This window comes from Haliotis rufescens, unplaced genomic scaffold (assembly GCF_023055435.1).
Source record: "Haliotis rufescens isolate VD_foot unplaced genomic scaffold, xgHalRufe1.0.p SCAF_10, whole genome shotgun sequence".
Lineage (NCBI taxonomy): Eukaryota > Metazoa > Mollusca > Gastropoda > Lepetellida > Haliotidae > Haliotis > Haliotis rufescens.
In genome coordinates this window covers 7,759,692-7,778,709 of record NW_025963780.1, presented here as the reverse complement: position 1 = coordinate 7,778,709, position 19,018 = coordinate 7,759,692, and the positions used below count along the sequence as shown (strand labels likewise).

Genomic DNA, 19,018 nt, shown 5'->3' with positions numbered 1-19,018 from the left:
TTTTGAATTAGCGATATCATCATAGTGCGGCACTGAGCGGTATGCAGGCTGACTGACGTCCAGGCACCATGAGGGTTAAAGGTCCACGAACAGTATGGCCAAGGACAAGGTCAAAAGGACTAAAACTGACTCTCTCACAGCAAACAACAACAAATAAATGCCTTCATCCCGATCCTTCTCGATCTCAAAACAGTAAGTCCTTTTTATATTCTTAAGAGTCTGATGAAACCTCTCTGAAGCTCCTTCAGATTCATGATGATATGTACTATACTTGACCTGAGTTATGCCCATAACTGATGCATAGCCTTTTTAAAAACACCTGATCTGAAATTTGAGCCCTGGTCTGACTGAATAGTCCTAACTTGTTTATCCAGAATTTGTTATCTATATGATTTTATCTAGGAATAATTAAAGACAGCTCTAACACATGGAAGTTAGCGATAGTTTCCTAACCGTTCATGTTTAGTGATTACATGGTTATGTTTTCCTGTACAGTGAATGGTCTACAAAGCAACTTAACGCTCTGCAGCAACTTGGGGGCTAGAGCTAAACCTAGATCAGTCAAATATAGTTGTATTTAGAAATGGTGGTAAAGTTGCGCAAAGGGAAAAATGGTCGTTTCGTAATGTAAATATGAGAGTTGTTTCCTATTATATATATATATATATACTCTTCAAAAAAGAAACGCAAAGCCAGATTTGTGTGAGGTAGGAAAATACATTTATACGAGGAACCGTACGAGGTATTGAGCCAAATTTTGTGGAGAGAACACTTGGGGATTGTAGTCATCTCAGTTGTCGGTACATAGGAAAAGACCAAGGTGAAGGTCAGCTACCATCAATAACGCGTATGTCCCCCGTTGGAACGATAGCGGCCTGACATCTCCTGCCAATGGGAGAGACGAGTATGCGAACCACATCCTGGGGAATGGTAGCCCAACCGGCCTGCAACGCAAAAGCCAACTGCTGCAACGTCTGGGGTTGTGGTTGACGTCAGCGTAGCCGTCTTTTCAATTCATCCCACATGTGCTCTATCGGGGATCATGTGCTGACAGGCTCGTGTGATCCGTGCTGTATGCAGTCGAGCGTTGTCCTGCTTGAATACACCGTTGCTGTTGGCTGCAATTTTGAGTACGTGTGGTAGGAGAATTTCGTAGATGTATCGTTGAGCCGTAAGATTGCCCTGGACATAGACCAAACCTGTCCTTCCATGATGAGAGATAGTCGCCCACATCATAACGCTACTCCCACCAAACCTGTTCCCTACGTAACATTCTCCCCTACGTCTGTAGACCCGTGCTCTTCCATCGCCTCGCCGGAGGAGAAATCTTGATTCGTCGCTGGACCAGACATCTCTCCATCGCAGTTGACGCCATACCCTGTGTTAACAACATCAATGCAGTCGTAGTTGACGATGTTGTCGACTCAATATGATGCGTCGAACAGGACGTCTTGCTCGTAGACCTGCTGCTCTTAGATGGTTTCGTACGGTCTGATCGGAGATTCTGCACAGTCCTGGTATTTTGGATACGTTTGAGGTGGCTGGGGTCTTCCTTTCACGTAGGTGGCGCAGTCGAATGTAGCGATCTTGGGCAGGGGTCGTTACTCTTGGTCGTCCCAACCTTGGCCGATCATGTGTTGACCCATGCTGTTGAAACCGATCCCATAGCCTTGTGATGGTGCTAGGCGCTACATTGAAAAACCTGGCAACAGATGATCGGGATTCCCCTACCTGCAAGCGACCTATGGCGTTGTTTCTTTGCACTTGTTAATGTTGGCATGTTGTTGAACTGTCAATGTTCGATTGACGCAGATGGCAGGCACTTAAAAACCCTGCACTTTGATACCGTTCGTAGTGCTGCTGCACGTGCAGTACGTGCAGCTCCATGGTTCTTTTGTTAATGCACTGGGTGCGTTTTTTCCGAATCGTACATGTTCCTCACCTCTTCATTTTGCACCTCTTCGTTCCGCTGCTTTGTTTTTACGGCCAGAAATATCCGTATTGCATTTCTTTCTTTTAAGAGTATATTTAGGTTAAATGTTTTCCTCACGGTTAAATAAAGCTATACTAGGGGAGACTGGGCGCTATACTATATTTATTATACCCCTGTTTACGAAGTAAATCGGGGTATATAGCGTTCCGTCTGTCCGTCCTTCCGTCCGTCCTTCCTTCTTTCCGTCCGAGCTTTTGTACGGCCCATAACCAAAACTTGCTACACACATTGTACTTGTGCCTTTTGCTAGTTTGAAGATTCTGAATTTTTTAATTTTTGCCATTTCAATGGAAACATTAAGAAACTTAAACTTTTAGGGTGGGTGTTCTGTACGGCCCTTATCTTTTTAACAATGCACCCTAGCTTCACCAAACTTTCTACACACATTAACCACAATGAGTACTTGTGCCTTTTGCTAGTTTGAAGATTCTGAACTTTTAATTTTTGCCGTTTCAATGGAAACATTAGAAACTGAAACTTTTAGGGTGGGTGTTTTGTACGGCCCATAACTTTTTAACCATGCACCCTAGCTTCACCAAACGTGCTACACCCATTTACCACAATGAGTACTTGTGCCTTTTGCTAGTTTGAAGATTCTGATTTTTTTAATTTTGGCCGTTTCCATGTACACATTTAGAAACATCAAGAATGTATGTTGTGCTAAGCATTGATTATCCCACACTAGATTGAAATATATTTGCAAAAACATGTGTTCATTTAAAACATAATGCATCCTCATGGGGTTACAAAGGAAAGGGCAGTTCCTCTGACTTAAAGCAACAGGTATATTTCATTCATTAACAAACTATTTACTATTTGTTGTTGACCAGCGGGGATAACGGGGGTATGTGAGCTTTGGTCACTTCTTTCTTGTTCGAACTCAGATGAAAGTAATTAAATATTGGATCAAACGTATACGAATGCCATATCGTTACCCTTGCAAGAGTTACCGGTTGCTAGAATCTTCAGACAAGAATGGCAAACATACATGGGCATCTGATGTCAGAACACTATTTTTTTTCATGTGTTTTTTCCTATGTTTGGATAGCCCAATATGCTGTTTTAAACATATTTTATTGACATATATGGTCAATGGGATTGGGCAAAAGTTATCCAACTTAGGTGGTCTTTTCCCTCATGTATATGTATACATATATATATGTTCACACTTACATATAACACATACACATATTTACTAACATATACAAACATAAACATATCCGTATACATTATGCTTACAGACAGATTGTAACTCATTCCATAATTTGATTGAAGAAGGTATAAATGAATGCTGTTCGTGCATGCGGCATATTCATATTGTTCTTATTTCGTAACTCATATCTACTATTAGTTGATACTTTGGTTGGTAACGTGTCATGTAAATGCGATGGACCTAGATTATTAACAATACTGCAATTGTCTCAAAACATAAATTCGAACTTGAGGAGAATTCAGGGAGACCTGTTACTGTGCGAGTGGTTTCGAGTTGAATCATTTCAAGTTTTCGGAATTTTCTTGACTGCAGTTATCCCAAACCTGAAGCAGATTCTAATACAAGCCCTATGAAAACGAGATAGATTTTGGACAGGGTTGGTCTGTCAAGTAAATATTTAATGGTTCGGTATAAAGAGCGGTATTGTTATAAGTTTCGTAACGGTTTATGTTTAGAATTTACATTTGGAGTAGTATAAGGAATGACAGTTCAGGAACACTACCACCTAGACCAGATTCATCCCCCAATAATGCTACTACAGAGGTCATTTCTTATGCAACGCCGTGATGCGATCCAATCATCATCTTGGATCAAGATGCATATCGAGGAAACTATTTATTCTTAATCTCCAACCAGTTCTTTGGTTTTGTCATGGAATACTTGGCGCGCTTGTTGTCTCCCCTGTTCTATTAACTTTTTTTCTCGTCTTCACTTATACCACTAGTCTTACGAGAATTTGATCGAATCTCCTGCTTCACTGCGTTGAATTTGATGAGTTCTGACAACACTAAACGAAACTCCTCCTCAGATACCTTGCAATCAGCCAGTGCTGTTGAAATATGATCCTTAATTATAGTTGATTATAAACCAACACCAGCTGCACCAAGTCCCATGCTAGCTGTGACAAGTGCAGTGTGTACTCCGTCAAGAGCATTCACAGCTCTGCAATACTTTTTATATAATCCAAGTCTAGAATCACACTCCTTCTCTATTTTATGTTTTATTTCACTTATTTGATGTAATCAAAATCCATCAACATTATCCATCTTTTCAGATGCTTCATTGAGCACTGGATATAAACCCATAATATATTTTATATTATATAACAGTGTTTAATTAGTCGACTGATAATGTCTTGAGAGTATACATCAGCCTTATTGGGTGTATGTTATATGGCATAAATATCTTAGTATTGACGTTTGTGTTTCTTAAGCCATTTAATTGATAGACCAGGTAATATCTCGAAGGCATGTTCTGGCACATTCCCCAACAAGAATTCTATAATAAGTGTGGCCCCATCAGGTAAATCCTTCAAGTTATTTGATATATCATTGAATTCAGTAACCAAATTTAAGCTAACATCTTTTAATGCTTGACGACTCAATAACATATAGCCTGGGTCATCTGGCAGGGGAGAGTAACACACCCTTACGTACTGAGGGAATATAAGCCTCGAGTACAATCCCACTATTCATTATCTTAGTTAAATGTTGTCACAGATGGTGGGGCAATGACGATATTCAGTAGCCATTCGATTTTTGGTTCGAGCATAGTCCATTTATTGTTATCGTTGCGAACAAGATTGTATTAAGTGTTTTTATGGAGTCCGACATCACTTAAATCTCCTAAATTAGGTGCTGGTGCTGTGAATATAACTTCTTTCAACTTGTATACATTATCTTGTAAGTGTAAAGCATATAATTTGCCATCAGTACCGGGTTTATCAAATCCTTCCGTGTCCCAAAGATCGGAAAGTGCAATTGTATTACATTGTCTAAGGTTATGCATTCCAGAGAGAGAAGATCTTATAAGCTTTAAAGAGGGGTTTAGCTTATATTGTTACAAAGTTTGTGCAACAAAACGATACCGCAAACGCATGGAATTAATTTCTTAATGATAAAACAGAAAATAATTTTACAAACCCATTATTTATAATAATGAATCAATATGGGCAATCCTTGGTGCACAGTTGCAAACATGAACAGGAATAATTGGTTCTAGGACGGCGCTTGATACACAAAAACAGTTTGTTGCAAATGTAGAGGATGCTATTGCTTCACCATTTGACATACCATCTTCTATAAAGCGTTATCAAGATGTATTACAGTACGCTCAATCCAAAGTAAACTATGTTTTTGGAGCAGGACTATACATGTCTCCGAATAATATGGGTTAAGCTTCCGATCAACAAAAAGCAGGTGTAAAATCAGATATTAACAGTATTAACACAAACAATTACAGGCGAAACAGGAAAAGTAAAACCACAGTCATCTACTGTAACAGAAGTGCAACAGCCACAAGTTGTAAAGCCACATATTGCGGTAAAAAATCAACAACATATCAATGATAAAATAGCGCTTACAGTAGGTGGAGTCACGGCGGGTTTACTCATGTTTTGGATGAATAGTCTTTAGCGGCTAGTACACAGCCCGACTATTGCTACTATCACCGCCAACAAGTTTTGACTAAGCCAAGTGGCGGTCTTGGCTAATAAATTCAAGAGCCAGGATACAATGCTCCCTATTATACCAGGAAGTGCTGACGGGCTTTCCCAGCGAGCTTTCCTAGTGCTTCTCCTAATGCCTTTAAAATGCTTTTTTATCCACTCTTTTACACCATCCTTATCACTAGGAGGTGTGCCTCAGTTTACACGAGAGGTAAAGTTTATATAATAAATCCCAATGCGGTTAAAATACAGTCGTGCCTCGTTTATACGGACACTTGCATCATTTCACAATTCGTCCGTATAAACGAATTTCCGTATAACTGAAACCAGCTTCTTACTGGAAGAGTTACTTCTCTTCAATAATGCAACTCATGACAGATGACAGAGCAAACAGATACATCCACTCATGATCAATCTTTATTCAAGACATACACGTTTAAAAAAAATCTGTCATGGAAGTTTGAACCTTACCACATTTTGAGGTTTGAATTTTAAACAATAATTCCAAATTGTCCAGACCGCCTGTGTTCTCGTAATATGTAATCAGGGTCTCTATACAAGCACGAGCTTCCTTGTGAGTGACTGTAGTGGGTTGGAGGGGCTGCTTGTCTTGGTCATCGTCTGAATCTTGCTCCGGCTGTGTTACGGCTTGCAAAATGTCAACATCACTGAGGGACTCGCCAGTCACCTCTTCCTCATCACAGTTCACATATTCCTCAGCACAGAGCCAACATAGGATTTTAGCACATCCCGAAGCTCCGACAATGCCATATCCTCCTCTGGGTCGTCACTATCAAGCTTTGAACCCATAATGTTCACATGGCGAAAACAATTCGCGATTGTACTTTCTGTCACGGCATCCCATGCACACTTGATCATCCTAATTGACGATCTCAGGTTGATGTTTGCTGTTTCTCCATTATCGGCACAGGCAAGAAAATGTCTAACAACTTGTTTCCTGTAGTGGGCCCTGAAGGCACGAATTATGCCCGCATCCATCGGCTGAATGTGTGCAGTGGTGTTTGGAGGTAGGTGGTAAATTATCACATGTGTCAATTTTACCTTGGGGGCGTGGCTAGCGGCATTGTCCATCAAAAGAATAACACGCCTTCCTCGCAAACGCATCTGCCTGTCAAAGGACTGCAACCAATCAGAAAAGGGTTCTGATGTCATCCACGCTTTTGTATTGTTGCGGTACCTAACATAAAGTTCGGGATTGAAACCACCACTGAAACATCGAGGTCGTCAAGCTTTTCCGATCACAAATGGCTTAACTTTCACACATTCGCATTCGCACACTGAGCCACACTAACACGCTCTTTGGATCGTTTCATACCACTAACAGGCTTGGACGCAAGTGTCTGATTTGGTCCCAGCTACAAAAACAACCTAGTTTCATCAATGTTAAAAATGTCTTGCTCCTCATATTCTTGCAGTACTTTTCGAAGATCTTCCCTTCCTCTCACAACAGGGTCCTTGTCCGCACTAGCAGCCTCCTCTTGAAATTTCCTATATGATACACTATGTCTGGATTTGAATCGAGAAAATGCAAAGTCAGAAATGTCCATTTTTGCCACCAAAATCGCGAGCTTTCTCTATCAGCATTTTATCATTAACGGGCACATTATGACTTGTCATGTCACACAACCAAAGATAATATAGATATAATGCATCTTCCATCGTCTGGTGTTTTGCTACACGGGATCCTGATAAGTCATGTGAATTTTCCGGGAGATTTAGCCACTTCTGTTTGTCTTTTAAAATGTAACCAATTGTCGATTTTCATATGGTATGTCCAAATTCAGTGCCATAATGCTTACTAATGGTTTCCAAACTTGCTGACGGGTGTTTTTCCTTAAACAGACAAATTTCCCTTTTTTCGCATGCTGTAACTGCGTGTCACTTACGTTTCGCTGGTTGACAGGCCATACTCACTGTTTGAAGTCACAACTTTGACCTCTGACCTCCACAGACGCCATATTTATCGAATGGGATTACATGTACAATAAACAAGCTCTTCTCAAACGTAACTCAGTGTCACTTGGTTAATTGACTTCTCACGAATCAAAGGATTACCACCAGCGGAAGTGTATTGTCCGGGTAAGTGAGACAATTTTGTGTGCATTTCAGGTTTTTTTGTGTATGAAAATGACCATCCGGTTCCGGAAACTGAATTTCCGTATATACGGGTAAATTTATATAGTAATTATTTCGTTTTGAATGAAAATTGTCCGGGAACCGAGGTTTCCAGATATCTTAAGTCCATATAAGCGGGGCATGACTGTACTGGTTATGGTTATCCCCTGTTCTCTGAACAATGTTGTAATTCTTTCTGCCAGTGTTGTATCATCATTTAGGACTTGATCAATAGTTTCTCGAATTCGGCTGATTTGTGAACGAAGTGCTTCTCTATTGGTGGAAGCTGCTTCAAAGCGGGCTGATCTCTCGTCTTCTAAGTTAAGCAATATTTCTGCTACACAGCGTCTACTGAATTGAGTGAGTGAGTGAGTGAGTATGGTTTTACGCCGCTTTTAGCAATATTCCAGCAATATCATGGCGGGAGACACCAGAAATGGGCTTCACACAATGTACCCATGTCGGGAATCGAACCCGGGTCTTCGGCGTGATAAGCGAAAGCTTTAACCACTAGGCTACCCGACCGCCCCTCTACTGAATTGATCATCTGCCTGTTCAAGTTTTGTTTCCTCATAAGCTATATGCTTGTCGAGTTCATCTAGCTTGGCTATATTATTGAAGAGTGATCCCCACATTGTTTACATTCTCTAATTCTCTAATACTGTACTCCAATGATAGTGCCTGTAATGTAGAATTATCATAGGCTGCCAAGATTTCTTCAAGACCATCAGAGGCCTCCTTTGCATGTTGTGGTATGTCTTCCAAATTATCTTTATCTATGGCAGCCGCCGTTGCAACAAGTTCAGTCCACACAGAACCTTAGTAGTCTTTGGAGAAAGTTTTGATGTGATGCCGCCACAACGCCCAGCTATTGTAGACAACACTAGGGGTTTCCTTGTACGAGAATGCGTAAGATCAACATCTGGAGAGCCAAGCAGTCGCAATATTCCTTTACTATCTTTTGTAAACTTAACAACATTAACATTCATAAAGCTGGTTTCATCTGTCCCCCATTCGACTGCAGTAGTATCAGTTAGGTTATCTACATTAATATCATCCATTTTTGTATCAAACATAAGGAAACATAATTTCAGTATAAACAATGTCTTCGCAATACAGACGCAAGTTAAATCCACAATGTAGACTTCGGGATCCATTAGGAGTCAAAGCAATTCGCCAGTCTGTAACTATAACTAATAACCCGAGTACCATTGATCAGAATCAAACACTTTTAGTTCGCTTTCCTAATCTCGGCGGGGGCGGTCGGGTAGCCTAGTGGTTAAAGCGTTCGCTCGTCACGCCGAAGACCCGGGTTCGATTCCCGACATGGGTACAATGTGTGAAGCCCATTTCTTGTGTCCCTTGCCATGAAATTGCTGGAATATTGCTAAAAGCGGCGTAACACCATACTCGGCGCTCATGATGGGTTCCAGGAACTGCCCGACTATGGTTTAAATTAGTTTGACTTCTACTGATGTTAACAGAGAGCTTGTTCAGAACATAGGACGTGCAATTGCAAAGAAAATCACGATTAAAATTAGCAGTAATGAGGTTTTGAGTATTGACAACAGACAAGAGATGTCTACTTCTGTAACATGGATCTCTGGAGAACAGCAAAAGAACAGGAAAACTTACAGTATCAAAGTATTTGTGATGAAAATTCAATGAGACTGCGTGTGGGTGGTGATAGTGGTGATTATACCATCGTAGAAGATAAGGCTGTTGCTGATACATTAGGTAACAGATTCTATATTCCCCTTGACTTTGAATTACTAGCTAATCACATGCCCTTCTATCAAGCATCCCTAGGTGATAGGTTAGAATAGGAACAAACTTTTAATGACTACCACAGAGTAATCAAAGCCGCTGACGAAGCTAGCTATTCCATTGATCTCACTGGAGAATGATAACAGATTCTGAATCAGCCAGACAAATTCGTAATCAGTAAAGCGGAGACAAAAGTGATACAACGCGGAATATCAATCTAAACGTGCCCGCTAGATCATTGAAGGGTATTTTAATGTTGGTTGAGGACCCTTCTGAACCATTTTTAAGAGATACCAAGGCGTTCTACTACCCCAAGATTACAAAAGTAGAATTGACTATCAAGGGCGTGCCTAATCAACTATATAGTCAAGGCATGCGAACATACTCCCTTCTATAAGACGAAGTTAATGCGGTTGCAAAAGATCTGGCTCTTGGGAATGTATCGCTGGCTGAATTCCTTACCTCAAAGTATGCACTATGGCTCAACATGCGAACCACAGATGATGACCAACAATACGGTAGTGGGCGGAGAATAGTAAATGCTAGTGAGGGTGTTACTATACAGATAACAGGTAAATTAAACCTATATTTGTACGTGATTAAGGACGCACAACTTAATATACAAAATGGAAGATTCGTGCAAGTGATCTATTAATAATCTTTTACCTAAGAACCACACTGCGCTATCATCTGCGGGCAAACGGGGTGTAGAAAAACAGCTTTTATTCCAGATATTTTACAAAGTCATTATCACAAGTTTTTCACCCATATCATTATTCTGTGCCCACCTATAAAACATTAATAAAACATACCTATCAAAAACAGGTAATGAAAGATCCCCGGGTGCACACACTTGATCTGGGTGATCGTTTACTGGAGTTTATGAGTATGTCACAAAAAATACAAAGGAGAATCAACACTCTTCATAATAGACAACTGCAGTGCGAAACCTAATTTACCAAAAAGAAAGATATGATTTCATATTGAGCATTCTCCGGATGACATATAGAGCATAGCGTTTGTCCTGAGAGATCTCAGAGAGCAGACTAAATGGGTTGCCCTATTTCATTGCAAAGACCAAGATTCATTTGAGGAATGTCTACGCGAAAATGATGTTATTTCTACCAAGCTCGAGCGAGATAAAGTCAGAAAACTGTTAGCGGAAACGAAGCACTCTAAACTCATATTAAAAACTGACCAACCAGCTTCTTATGCATTTGCTTAGCAAATTTTAGCAACTGCTCAGCAAATTTCAGCAAATGCTTGGCACATATTAGCAAATTTTACCAACTGCTTAGCAAATTTTAGCAAACTTTAGTGAGTGAGTGAGTGAGTTTGATTTTACGCCGCTTTTAGCAATATTCCAGCAATATCATGGTGGGGGACACCAGAAATGGGCTTCACACATTGTACCCATGATGGGAATCGAACCCGGTCTTCGGCATGACAAGCGAACCACTTGGCTTCCTGACTGCCCCTGGAAACTTTAGCAACTGCTTAGCAAACTTTAGCAACTGTTTAACAAATTTTAGCAAGTGATTAGCAAACTTTAGCAACTGTTTAGCAAACTTAAGCAAATTTAAGCAACTGCTCAGCAAATTCTAGCAACTACTTAGCAAAATTTTGCAAAATATAGGAAAAATATAGCAAAATATGGCAAAAATGTTGTACATTGAACACAAGCAACCATTTAGGTAATAATGTAGTTGGAAATCCTCATTCTTTTTTACCAGTTTATTATTTTGGGCTGTATTGGATATTTCATATTTCATTATATTAGACTAAAATATTGGCTAGTGTGTTATATTAAAAAGATGGAATGAGACAAACTTCTCGAACAACTGCTCCAAGATGAGCCAGAACCTGTAGTTACAGAACAGCATAGAGAAAGACTTGCAGCTTTGGTAGCTGGTGGAAAATGCTCCCAATTCTTTAGGGAAAATTATACCACTGAAAAAATTAATAACATGACCGATGAAGAAATTAAAAAAACTTTACGCAAGACTTGGAGCTACCACGACTTGGCTATTGTACAACTATTCACAGCTTTACCTAGTATGTTTCTTCCTATCCCACCAGAAAATCGCCTGTATTTATGCGAATCTCTCGAGAAAGACCCATTTATTGAACATGCTTTAAGCGCAGTAAGCTGTGAGTTTTACCATAGAGATGGAATGTTCTTAGCACCACTTACCACAGCTTTAATAACAGCTAAGTATTGTCAATTTAAACATATGTGCCCACCTAATAATATAAAGAGAGAAGTTCAAATAAATACTGGAGGCGGAAATCCCACAAGTGAATGTGGAAATGCCACAACTGAACATGGAAACACCACAAGTCAGAGTGACTAAAAAAACCAGAAAAGTAGCCGCTGGTAAAAGGGGGCTATTAGCAAGGAAGGCAAAACTACACAGTGAACATTGTACACAACGGATTAAAACTTGGGCTCCCTATGCACTAGGCGTTATAGCAGTGGTATTGTTGTTTTTTAAGACTGGAGAAGAGAAAACACCACCAGTTCAAAAATTGGATGATGTTCAATTAGAGTTAAGCCCTCATGTAATGTTATAAAAGCATGACTACTCCAGCTACAGACGGTAAAATGTTGGTAAACACAGTGTCTCATTCGGCAGTTGTTAGTGGCTTAGCAATAGTCTATGCTCGTATAGGTAAAATGATTACTAAAGCCCAACCACCCAAGCTAGATTTTGATGGTTATGATATTGGTATGATGGTTCTAGATGTAGGCCTAGCTATGGCTACTAAGGAAATGCTAAACAAACAAGGACTTATCCCAGAAGACATAATGAAATAATCAAACATTTGAATATTTATGAACATAGTTCAAGCATAAAATGGCATCAATTGTAATGATGGTCAGTGGAGTGATTTTCGGGGAGTAATTTTTTATTCTCTTCTATGAGAGGAGCAGAAATGACACAATAAAGCATTAGAACAACTCGAAACAGCCCAGTCACAATGGACCAGGAAAAGAATGCAGAGGCTTGATTTTATCAATGAAGAGCTTCGTAACGTTTAAGGATGTTGAAACAGCCATGCACAAATACTGGGAAGACACTTGACCCAATTGGCACAAAGCCAACACTCACTCATGGTCTATACACCGTCAGAGAAACAGAAAGACTGCAAGATAGCATTTATAGTGTTGGGATTGTAGGCAGTTGCTATTTTTAGCCATGCTATTAATAGTCATGACACAAGGCAGAGACTCAGCTGACATGCATTTAGACAAATGATACTAGAAGTGTATATTTATCACAATGGCAAAGGGCACATCCAGATGTAAATTCATATGCATGGGCCAATCCCAAAAATGTTGTGAGAGTTAACTATACATGTTCTGTATGTGGGATTGGGGTCAAAGGTCATTACTGTTTATGCAAGAGTCTATAAGCGCATCATTAGATGCATCAATTCAGCAAATACAAGAAACTTTAGAGCACTGGACGCCGCTTTTAGCAATATTCCAGCAATATCACGGCGGGGGACACCAGAAATGGGCTTCACACAATGTACCCATGTCGGGAATCGAACCCGGGTCTTCGGCGTGACAAGTGAACCCTTTAACCACTAGGCTACCTGACCGCCCCGGTGTTTCATGACCTTAGAGGATATGATTCTCATCTCATCATGAAAGCTATCTCAAAGACTGATGGTGGTTTAAGTGCATTCCTAATAATATGGAAAGATATATATCATTCGCATTGACTTAAACCATACATTATACGGACATGGATAGGAAAGCGAGAACAAAACAATGTAATGGACTTAGATCCATAGGCTCTGTACAATTTCTGTTATCTTCCCTGGACAATTTAGCTAATGCAAACAATCGTGCTTTGTTAATAGTTTAGTTACTGATCCCATAAACTTGCGACCAGGATCTACTTAAAACAACTAAGGCCATTTTAATGGTCCACCTTTATATATGCGGCTCAGTGCATTAGCTACTTCGGTTGAATCTTTCGAGGTAAATGGCTCAGCCTCTTTAAACAGACTAGCTACATCTACTACGGTTAAAGCATATTTATAGGTTTTGCGTCTTACCTTATCATGAGGAAGAAACAAGAGGTCAGCCTGATGAACTTCATTCCTTGTGAAAATATCAAACTTTTTCCTCGGTATATAACAAGGGGGCTGGTAAGTATATTTGTCATATTGCTTATTTCTTTAACCAATCCTTGGCAACATCTTTAGATACCTTAGCAGCAATTGCCAGTTTTTGTATTGCTCCTATACCTTTCCAATATCCTCGCGGGCTATAGTAAATTTTATCCATTATTAATTAATATTGATCTTTCTCTAATTTGATCCATGACGATCATTGGATCGCATTGCTGCATTGCATAAAACATTACCTCTGTAGTAGCATTATTGGGGTATGAATCTGGCCTAGGTCTCAGTGGTCTAGAACTGTCATTTCCTATACTACTTTTGGCGATGTAAGTCGGTCTCAACAAATTGTGTTAGAAAATAAGCAAAGAATCCTAAACTGTCGTGTTCTTAACAGCATCGAGGTATGCTTTCAGCACGCCATGTCATACAGCCTAAAGATCGCAACCTTAGCGCTACGTTTGACAAACGGAATTAAGATCGAGCTACGGTTGCTTTGTCAAACAAGCGAAACTTCAGACTAAGTTAACCTTAATTCTAACAATAGTGGTTGAGGTTTGCCTAACCTGAGGTTGTTTTGTGTAAAGGGCCCTGATTTTTGCTCGTATGCAATCACTCAAAGTATAGCTTATATGATATACTTACAACAAAAGTTCCCAAAGACCTCATGACTGACATTATACGAACTTCATAGTGTGTACTCAATGAAGAAAGGAGGTAAGTTAAGTTTGCCAGACGTGTAAAACAAAAACATTTTTCACCTGTCACTTACTTTTTTGTAGTTATTTTAAACTAAACTTAAAATGCCTCTAAATCATTATATATTATCGTGTATGCAATAGGAAAAGTTGTGACCTTTTCGGTTTTTTGGCCGAAATTAACAGTAACTCTACATCAGAATTTATACTGCTACTTGAACATTTATCTACGGTTTATAAATAATTCCAAACTGCAAATAATAACTCCACTAAACTCGAATTTACGAAGTTACCGACAATCTACAGGAAGGATTTTACGTGCGCTAACCCTTCACGTAAAATTCAAAATGATATCATAGGTATTTTGACAGACAATAATATTGGGGGGATTTGAAGCAAATGAGTGCAATTTAAGCCGGTTTAGCAATATAGCTGCAATATCGGTTTGCTCCTCACGTGGTACATACATTGAGAATGAAATCTGGATCAGCGTTACGTACCAATCGAACGCTTCAGCAACAAGGCTTCCCAATCTCCCAGTGCCTGAATGAGCGAATTATGCTTTACGCCGCTCCGAGCAATACCCCTGCCATATCAAGGCGAGGACTGCTTTAATGGGTTTTACACAATGTATCCATATGTGGAATCGAACCCGGCTCTTTGGCGTGATGGGCCATTGCTTTAACCACTACCCCATGACAGACTGATCTCATTCTAAAACACAAAGCTAATCAAGAAAATAATAAGGCTGGCATATTGTAATGTATGTAACGTACTTGATACTGATTGATAGTAGAGTGCGCGTAAACAACAGCATATACACCTACCACTCAAGCACCAAACAACGCTTGTCAGGCATGGTAGAATGTGTCGTAGCTTGGGTTCCCTTGATAGAAACTGCAAAACAAAACATAAAACAATAAATACGCCAAATAACGATTGGCACGCAGCAATGGGTCTGCACAATATAAGAATATTTATATATATAAAACGAGTCTTGATCCGTTGACACGTCAAAGGTGATATGCAATACGTTACAAATCTAGGCATTCAGCATTCCGACATTAGAAGTAGTGACTACTACAGTCCTTGGATTTGTTATCCTCAAATTATCCTTTTGTTCTTCCAAATTCACCGTTAATCAGTCGTTCACACTTGATGGCAAATCATTTTCATATCGACGCAACGCAATTGCACACTATTATTGCGACTGTTTTAGTGCTTAAATAAAGGAAATTAAAGTAATATATTGATTGCGAATGAACGAAGGAATTCATATTCCATGTCTCTCTTGTATGGACTCCGTACTTTCAGTGAACCCGTAGAAGACAGTGACACAAACCATGATGGTTGTTTAAATACAAATACAGACAAATCGATGTACAGGCCGAGTCAGGAGTGGGTTGTGTGGTTTCAGTAATAGTCCATCTCCAAACAATATCAAACGAAAATTATTATCTCCATTTGAAGTCGATCTTGTGGGGTTTTGCAATCAGGATGTGAATGCATTTCACGTAAAAGTGTTTTACTTGTCTAGTGTGACAACGGATCTGACCTATTTTAAATGTGCAGGGGGAAATGTATGTTTCTCGACATATCTCGAGCCTAGCAACGTGAAAATGACAGGTAATTGAACTAGTTGCCGATGATATATACAGCAGTGTTTCAAAGATAGATAGGATCGGAGTGTAACCGGGATAATCGTTTGCAGAAAAACGAGGGGATGGGGTGTGAGGGGTTATATATTGGGGGACCTCCACGATGATTAGGGCAAATCATCATTTCAAAGTTTGCTTTAAATAAAAACTACATTGGGACTAAATTATTATTGTTAAAGCTTAACAAATGCCAGCTGATTTAACTATATGCTTTCGATATAGGCAAAACACACTACAAACAACATACTGAGTTAACCACGTTTCTGAGTTTCGGAAGAAAATGTGTGATGCTTTTTTATGACATATACTCTTAAAAAAAGAAACGCAAAGCCAGATTTGTGTGAGGTAGGAAAATACATTTATACGAGGAACCGTACGAGGTATTGAGCCATAATGTTGTGGGGAGAACACTTGGTGATTGCAGTCATCTCAGTTATCGGTACATAGGAAAAGTCCAAGGTGAAGGTCAGCTACCATCAATAACGCGTATGCCCCCTGTTCGAATCGATAGCGGCGGCGGCCTGTCATCTCCTGCCCATGGAAGAGACGAGTATGCGAATCACATCCTGGGGAATGGTAGCCTAATCGGCCTGCAACGCAAAAGCAAACCGCTGCAACGTCTGGGGTTGTGGTTGACGTCGGCGTAGACGTCTATCAAATTCATCCCACAAGTGTTCTATCGGGTTCAAATTCGGGGATCTGGAGGGCCAGGGGAGAACATCAAGGTTGTTGTTGTGTAGACAGGCTCGTGTGATCCGTGCTGTATGCGGTCGAGCGTTGTCCTGCTCGAATACACCGTTGCCGTTGGCAAGGACGTGTGGTAGGAGAAATTTCGAGAATAATCGGATATGGACCAAACCTGTCCTTCCATGATGAGATATCCACCCACATCATAACGCTACTCCCACCAAACCTTTCCACGTCCTGTACGCAGTTTCCGGCGTAACGTTCTCCCCGACGTATGTAGCCCCGTGCTCTTCCATCCATTCGTCGCTGAACCAGACATTGGGTGCGTTTTTACGAATTGTACGTGTTTCCCGACTAATGGTTTGCATGTCATTGTTGTCATCATTTTGATCCGGGAATGTGTCACTGACACTATAACACATCAAACCTCTACATTTTGCTTTTATGGCCCAAAATATCCCTATTGCGTTTCTTTTTTTTTGAAGAGTATATGTTTTGTTATTTTAAAGATCTGATTTGTGTCGAATTGAATAGATATGACATTAAACAACACAGCAAGACAAACGTCTATGTTAAAATATTGCTGAAGACATTAAGACTTGTAAGAGTCCTGAATGTGTTGTTTCTATTCATGAAAACATACATTGCCCTATAACAGTCGTCTTGTACTTGCACCTATTCATACACAGCTTCAGGTTAATATTAGCCATAAATAATCACATAAAATACGGAGGCACATATTCACAAGTTTTTACATTTATACAAACATAGTTTTAAAAAGAATTTCTATAATGAGTATATTTGAAAAACACGCTTGTGCGGAAATACCACTAACATGAACATAGATATGACTCATATAATATTCATGTCCCTGCAACTGAACACAACACGTGTGTGTTTATAACAATTCAGTGTCGGGATCCGCCTAGTGTGCGGCGCAGCGTCATCATGGGTGCTTTATAGGTTTTAGCATCTGGCTCCAATATAACAATAAGACTCAAATATAGAGAGCAGAAAATTAGTAAAGGTCCTTCTGTTTTTCGCCAATTATAAACGCGACCTGACATAAATTATTTGTAAAGATGACTAAGGAGAGAACATGTTGCAAGCAAAGTCATTGGTTCACAGATTTAATAACGCCAGAGGCATTTCATTGCATCACTTTTATCTGTACTTGAAAAATAAAGTCCACATAGAGAAATGTTCTTACAAGTTTAAAACACACCAATGATGTTTTTCGAACAAAACAAAGTTATTTAAACAACTTAGATGAAGAAATAAAGAAAGCCAAACATACTCGTAAGGCAAGTTTAATGCATACGTACCATCGACCGGCTGGACACAGAGAACGTCGTGACAGGTAAGCTGATTTGGAGCTCTGACAAGAAAAACGTTTGAATAATCTAATATATAGCCAGCATTATCTCAGCAATTGGTTGGGAGGAGCAACAGATACAAGCTGTAACTTGCTTCAAGTGCTATGTGTTGGCGTGTGCAGATTGTTACCGAGCTATTTTTGTTACATCATTCACTTGACCTTTCAAGACAGCAGTCTGATCAGAGCCACTGCGACAAAAAGTTTCTGGAGCACATGAAGGAGCAAGTTACATCTTACTTCGCACAATAATTCAAACTTTTACATTGTGGAATATACGCTCTCTCAAAAAAGAAACGCAACCCCTATATTTTCAAGATGTTTATCTCAATATTCAAGTTATTAAAACACATTTATTATTGAAGACAACAATATGAAATTTGGCATGGTGGCAGTACAGTTATGCAAGTTTAAGTCCAGACTTCGACAGTTCTCTCACTAAGATTTACATGACGCAAGGGGGCGTCTTTCTCAGTACCTCAAGCTGCGATCACAGCATTACACCTCCTAGGAACAGAACGGATTAGACGCCGGATTCTTTCCTGAGGGATTGCTTTCCACACCTCCTGCAGTGCAACGGCTAGTGCATCCAACGTCTGCGGCGGCGGTGTACGTGCACTTACTCGTCGGTCCAGATAATCCCAAAGATGTTCGATTGGGTTGATGTCTGGTGATCGGGAGGTAACACGTTGACGTTAGAATTCTGGAGAAAATTCACTGTTGCATGAGCAGTGTGCGGCCGGGCGTTGTCGTGTTGATAGAGCTCCCTCTGTTGGTCGATAATCGGCAGAAGATGAGGCTGTAAGACGTCATTGATATAGCGCTTGGCTGTCAAATTGCCACGAATGATCACCAAGTCTGATCTTTGGTTGTAAGACATGGCTCCCCACACCATGACGCTCCCTCCT

The 19,018-nt window shown here is 40.0% G+C and overlaps 1 protein-coding gene across 2 annotated transcripts in view; it reads right to left on the bottom strand.

The window, feature by feature from the left end:
• LOC124118011 (hemicentin-1-like) overlaps positions 1-19,018 on the bottom strand; it is a 208,306-nt gene that overhangs the window by 182,899 nt on the left and 6,389 nt on the right. For both annotated transcript variants that reach the window (XM_048386729.1, XM_048386730.1), the window contains exons 2-3: positions 18,061-18,113; positions 15,218-15,287 (exon numbers count right to left, since the gene is read on the bottom strand). In XM_048386729.1, coding sequence (XP_048242686.1) covers positions 15,218-15,287; positions 18,061-18,063 — 73 coding nt within the window. In that variant the 5' untranslated portion in view covers positions 18,064-18,113. The remainder of the gene's footprint in view (positions 1-15,217; positions 15,288-18,060; positions 18,114-19,018) is intronic.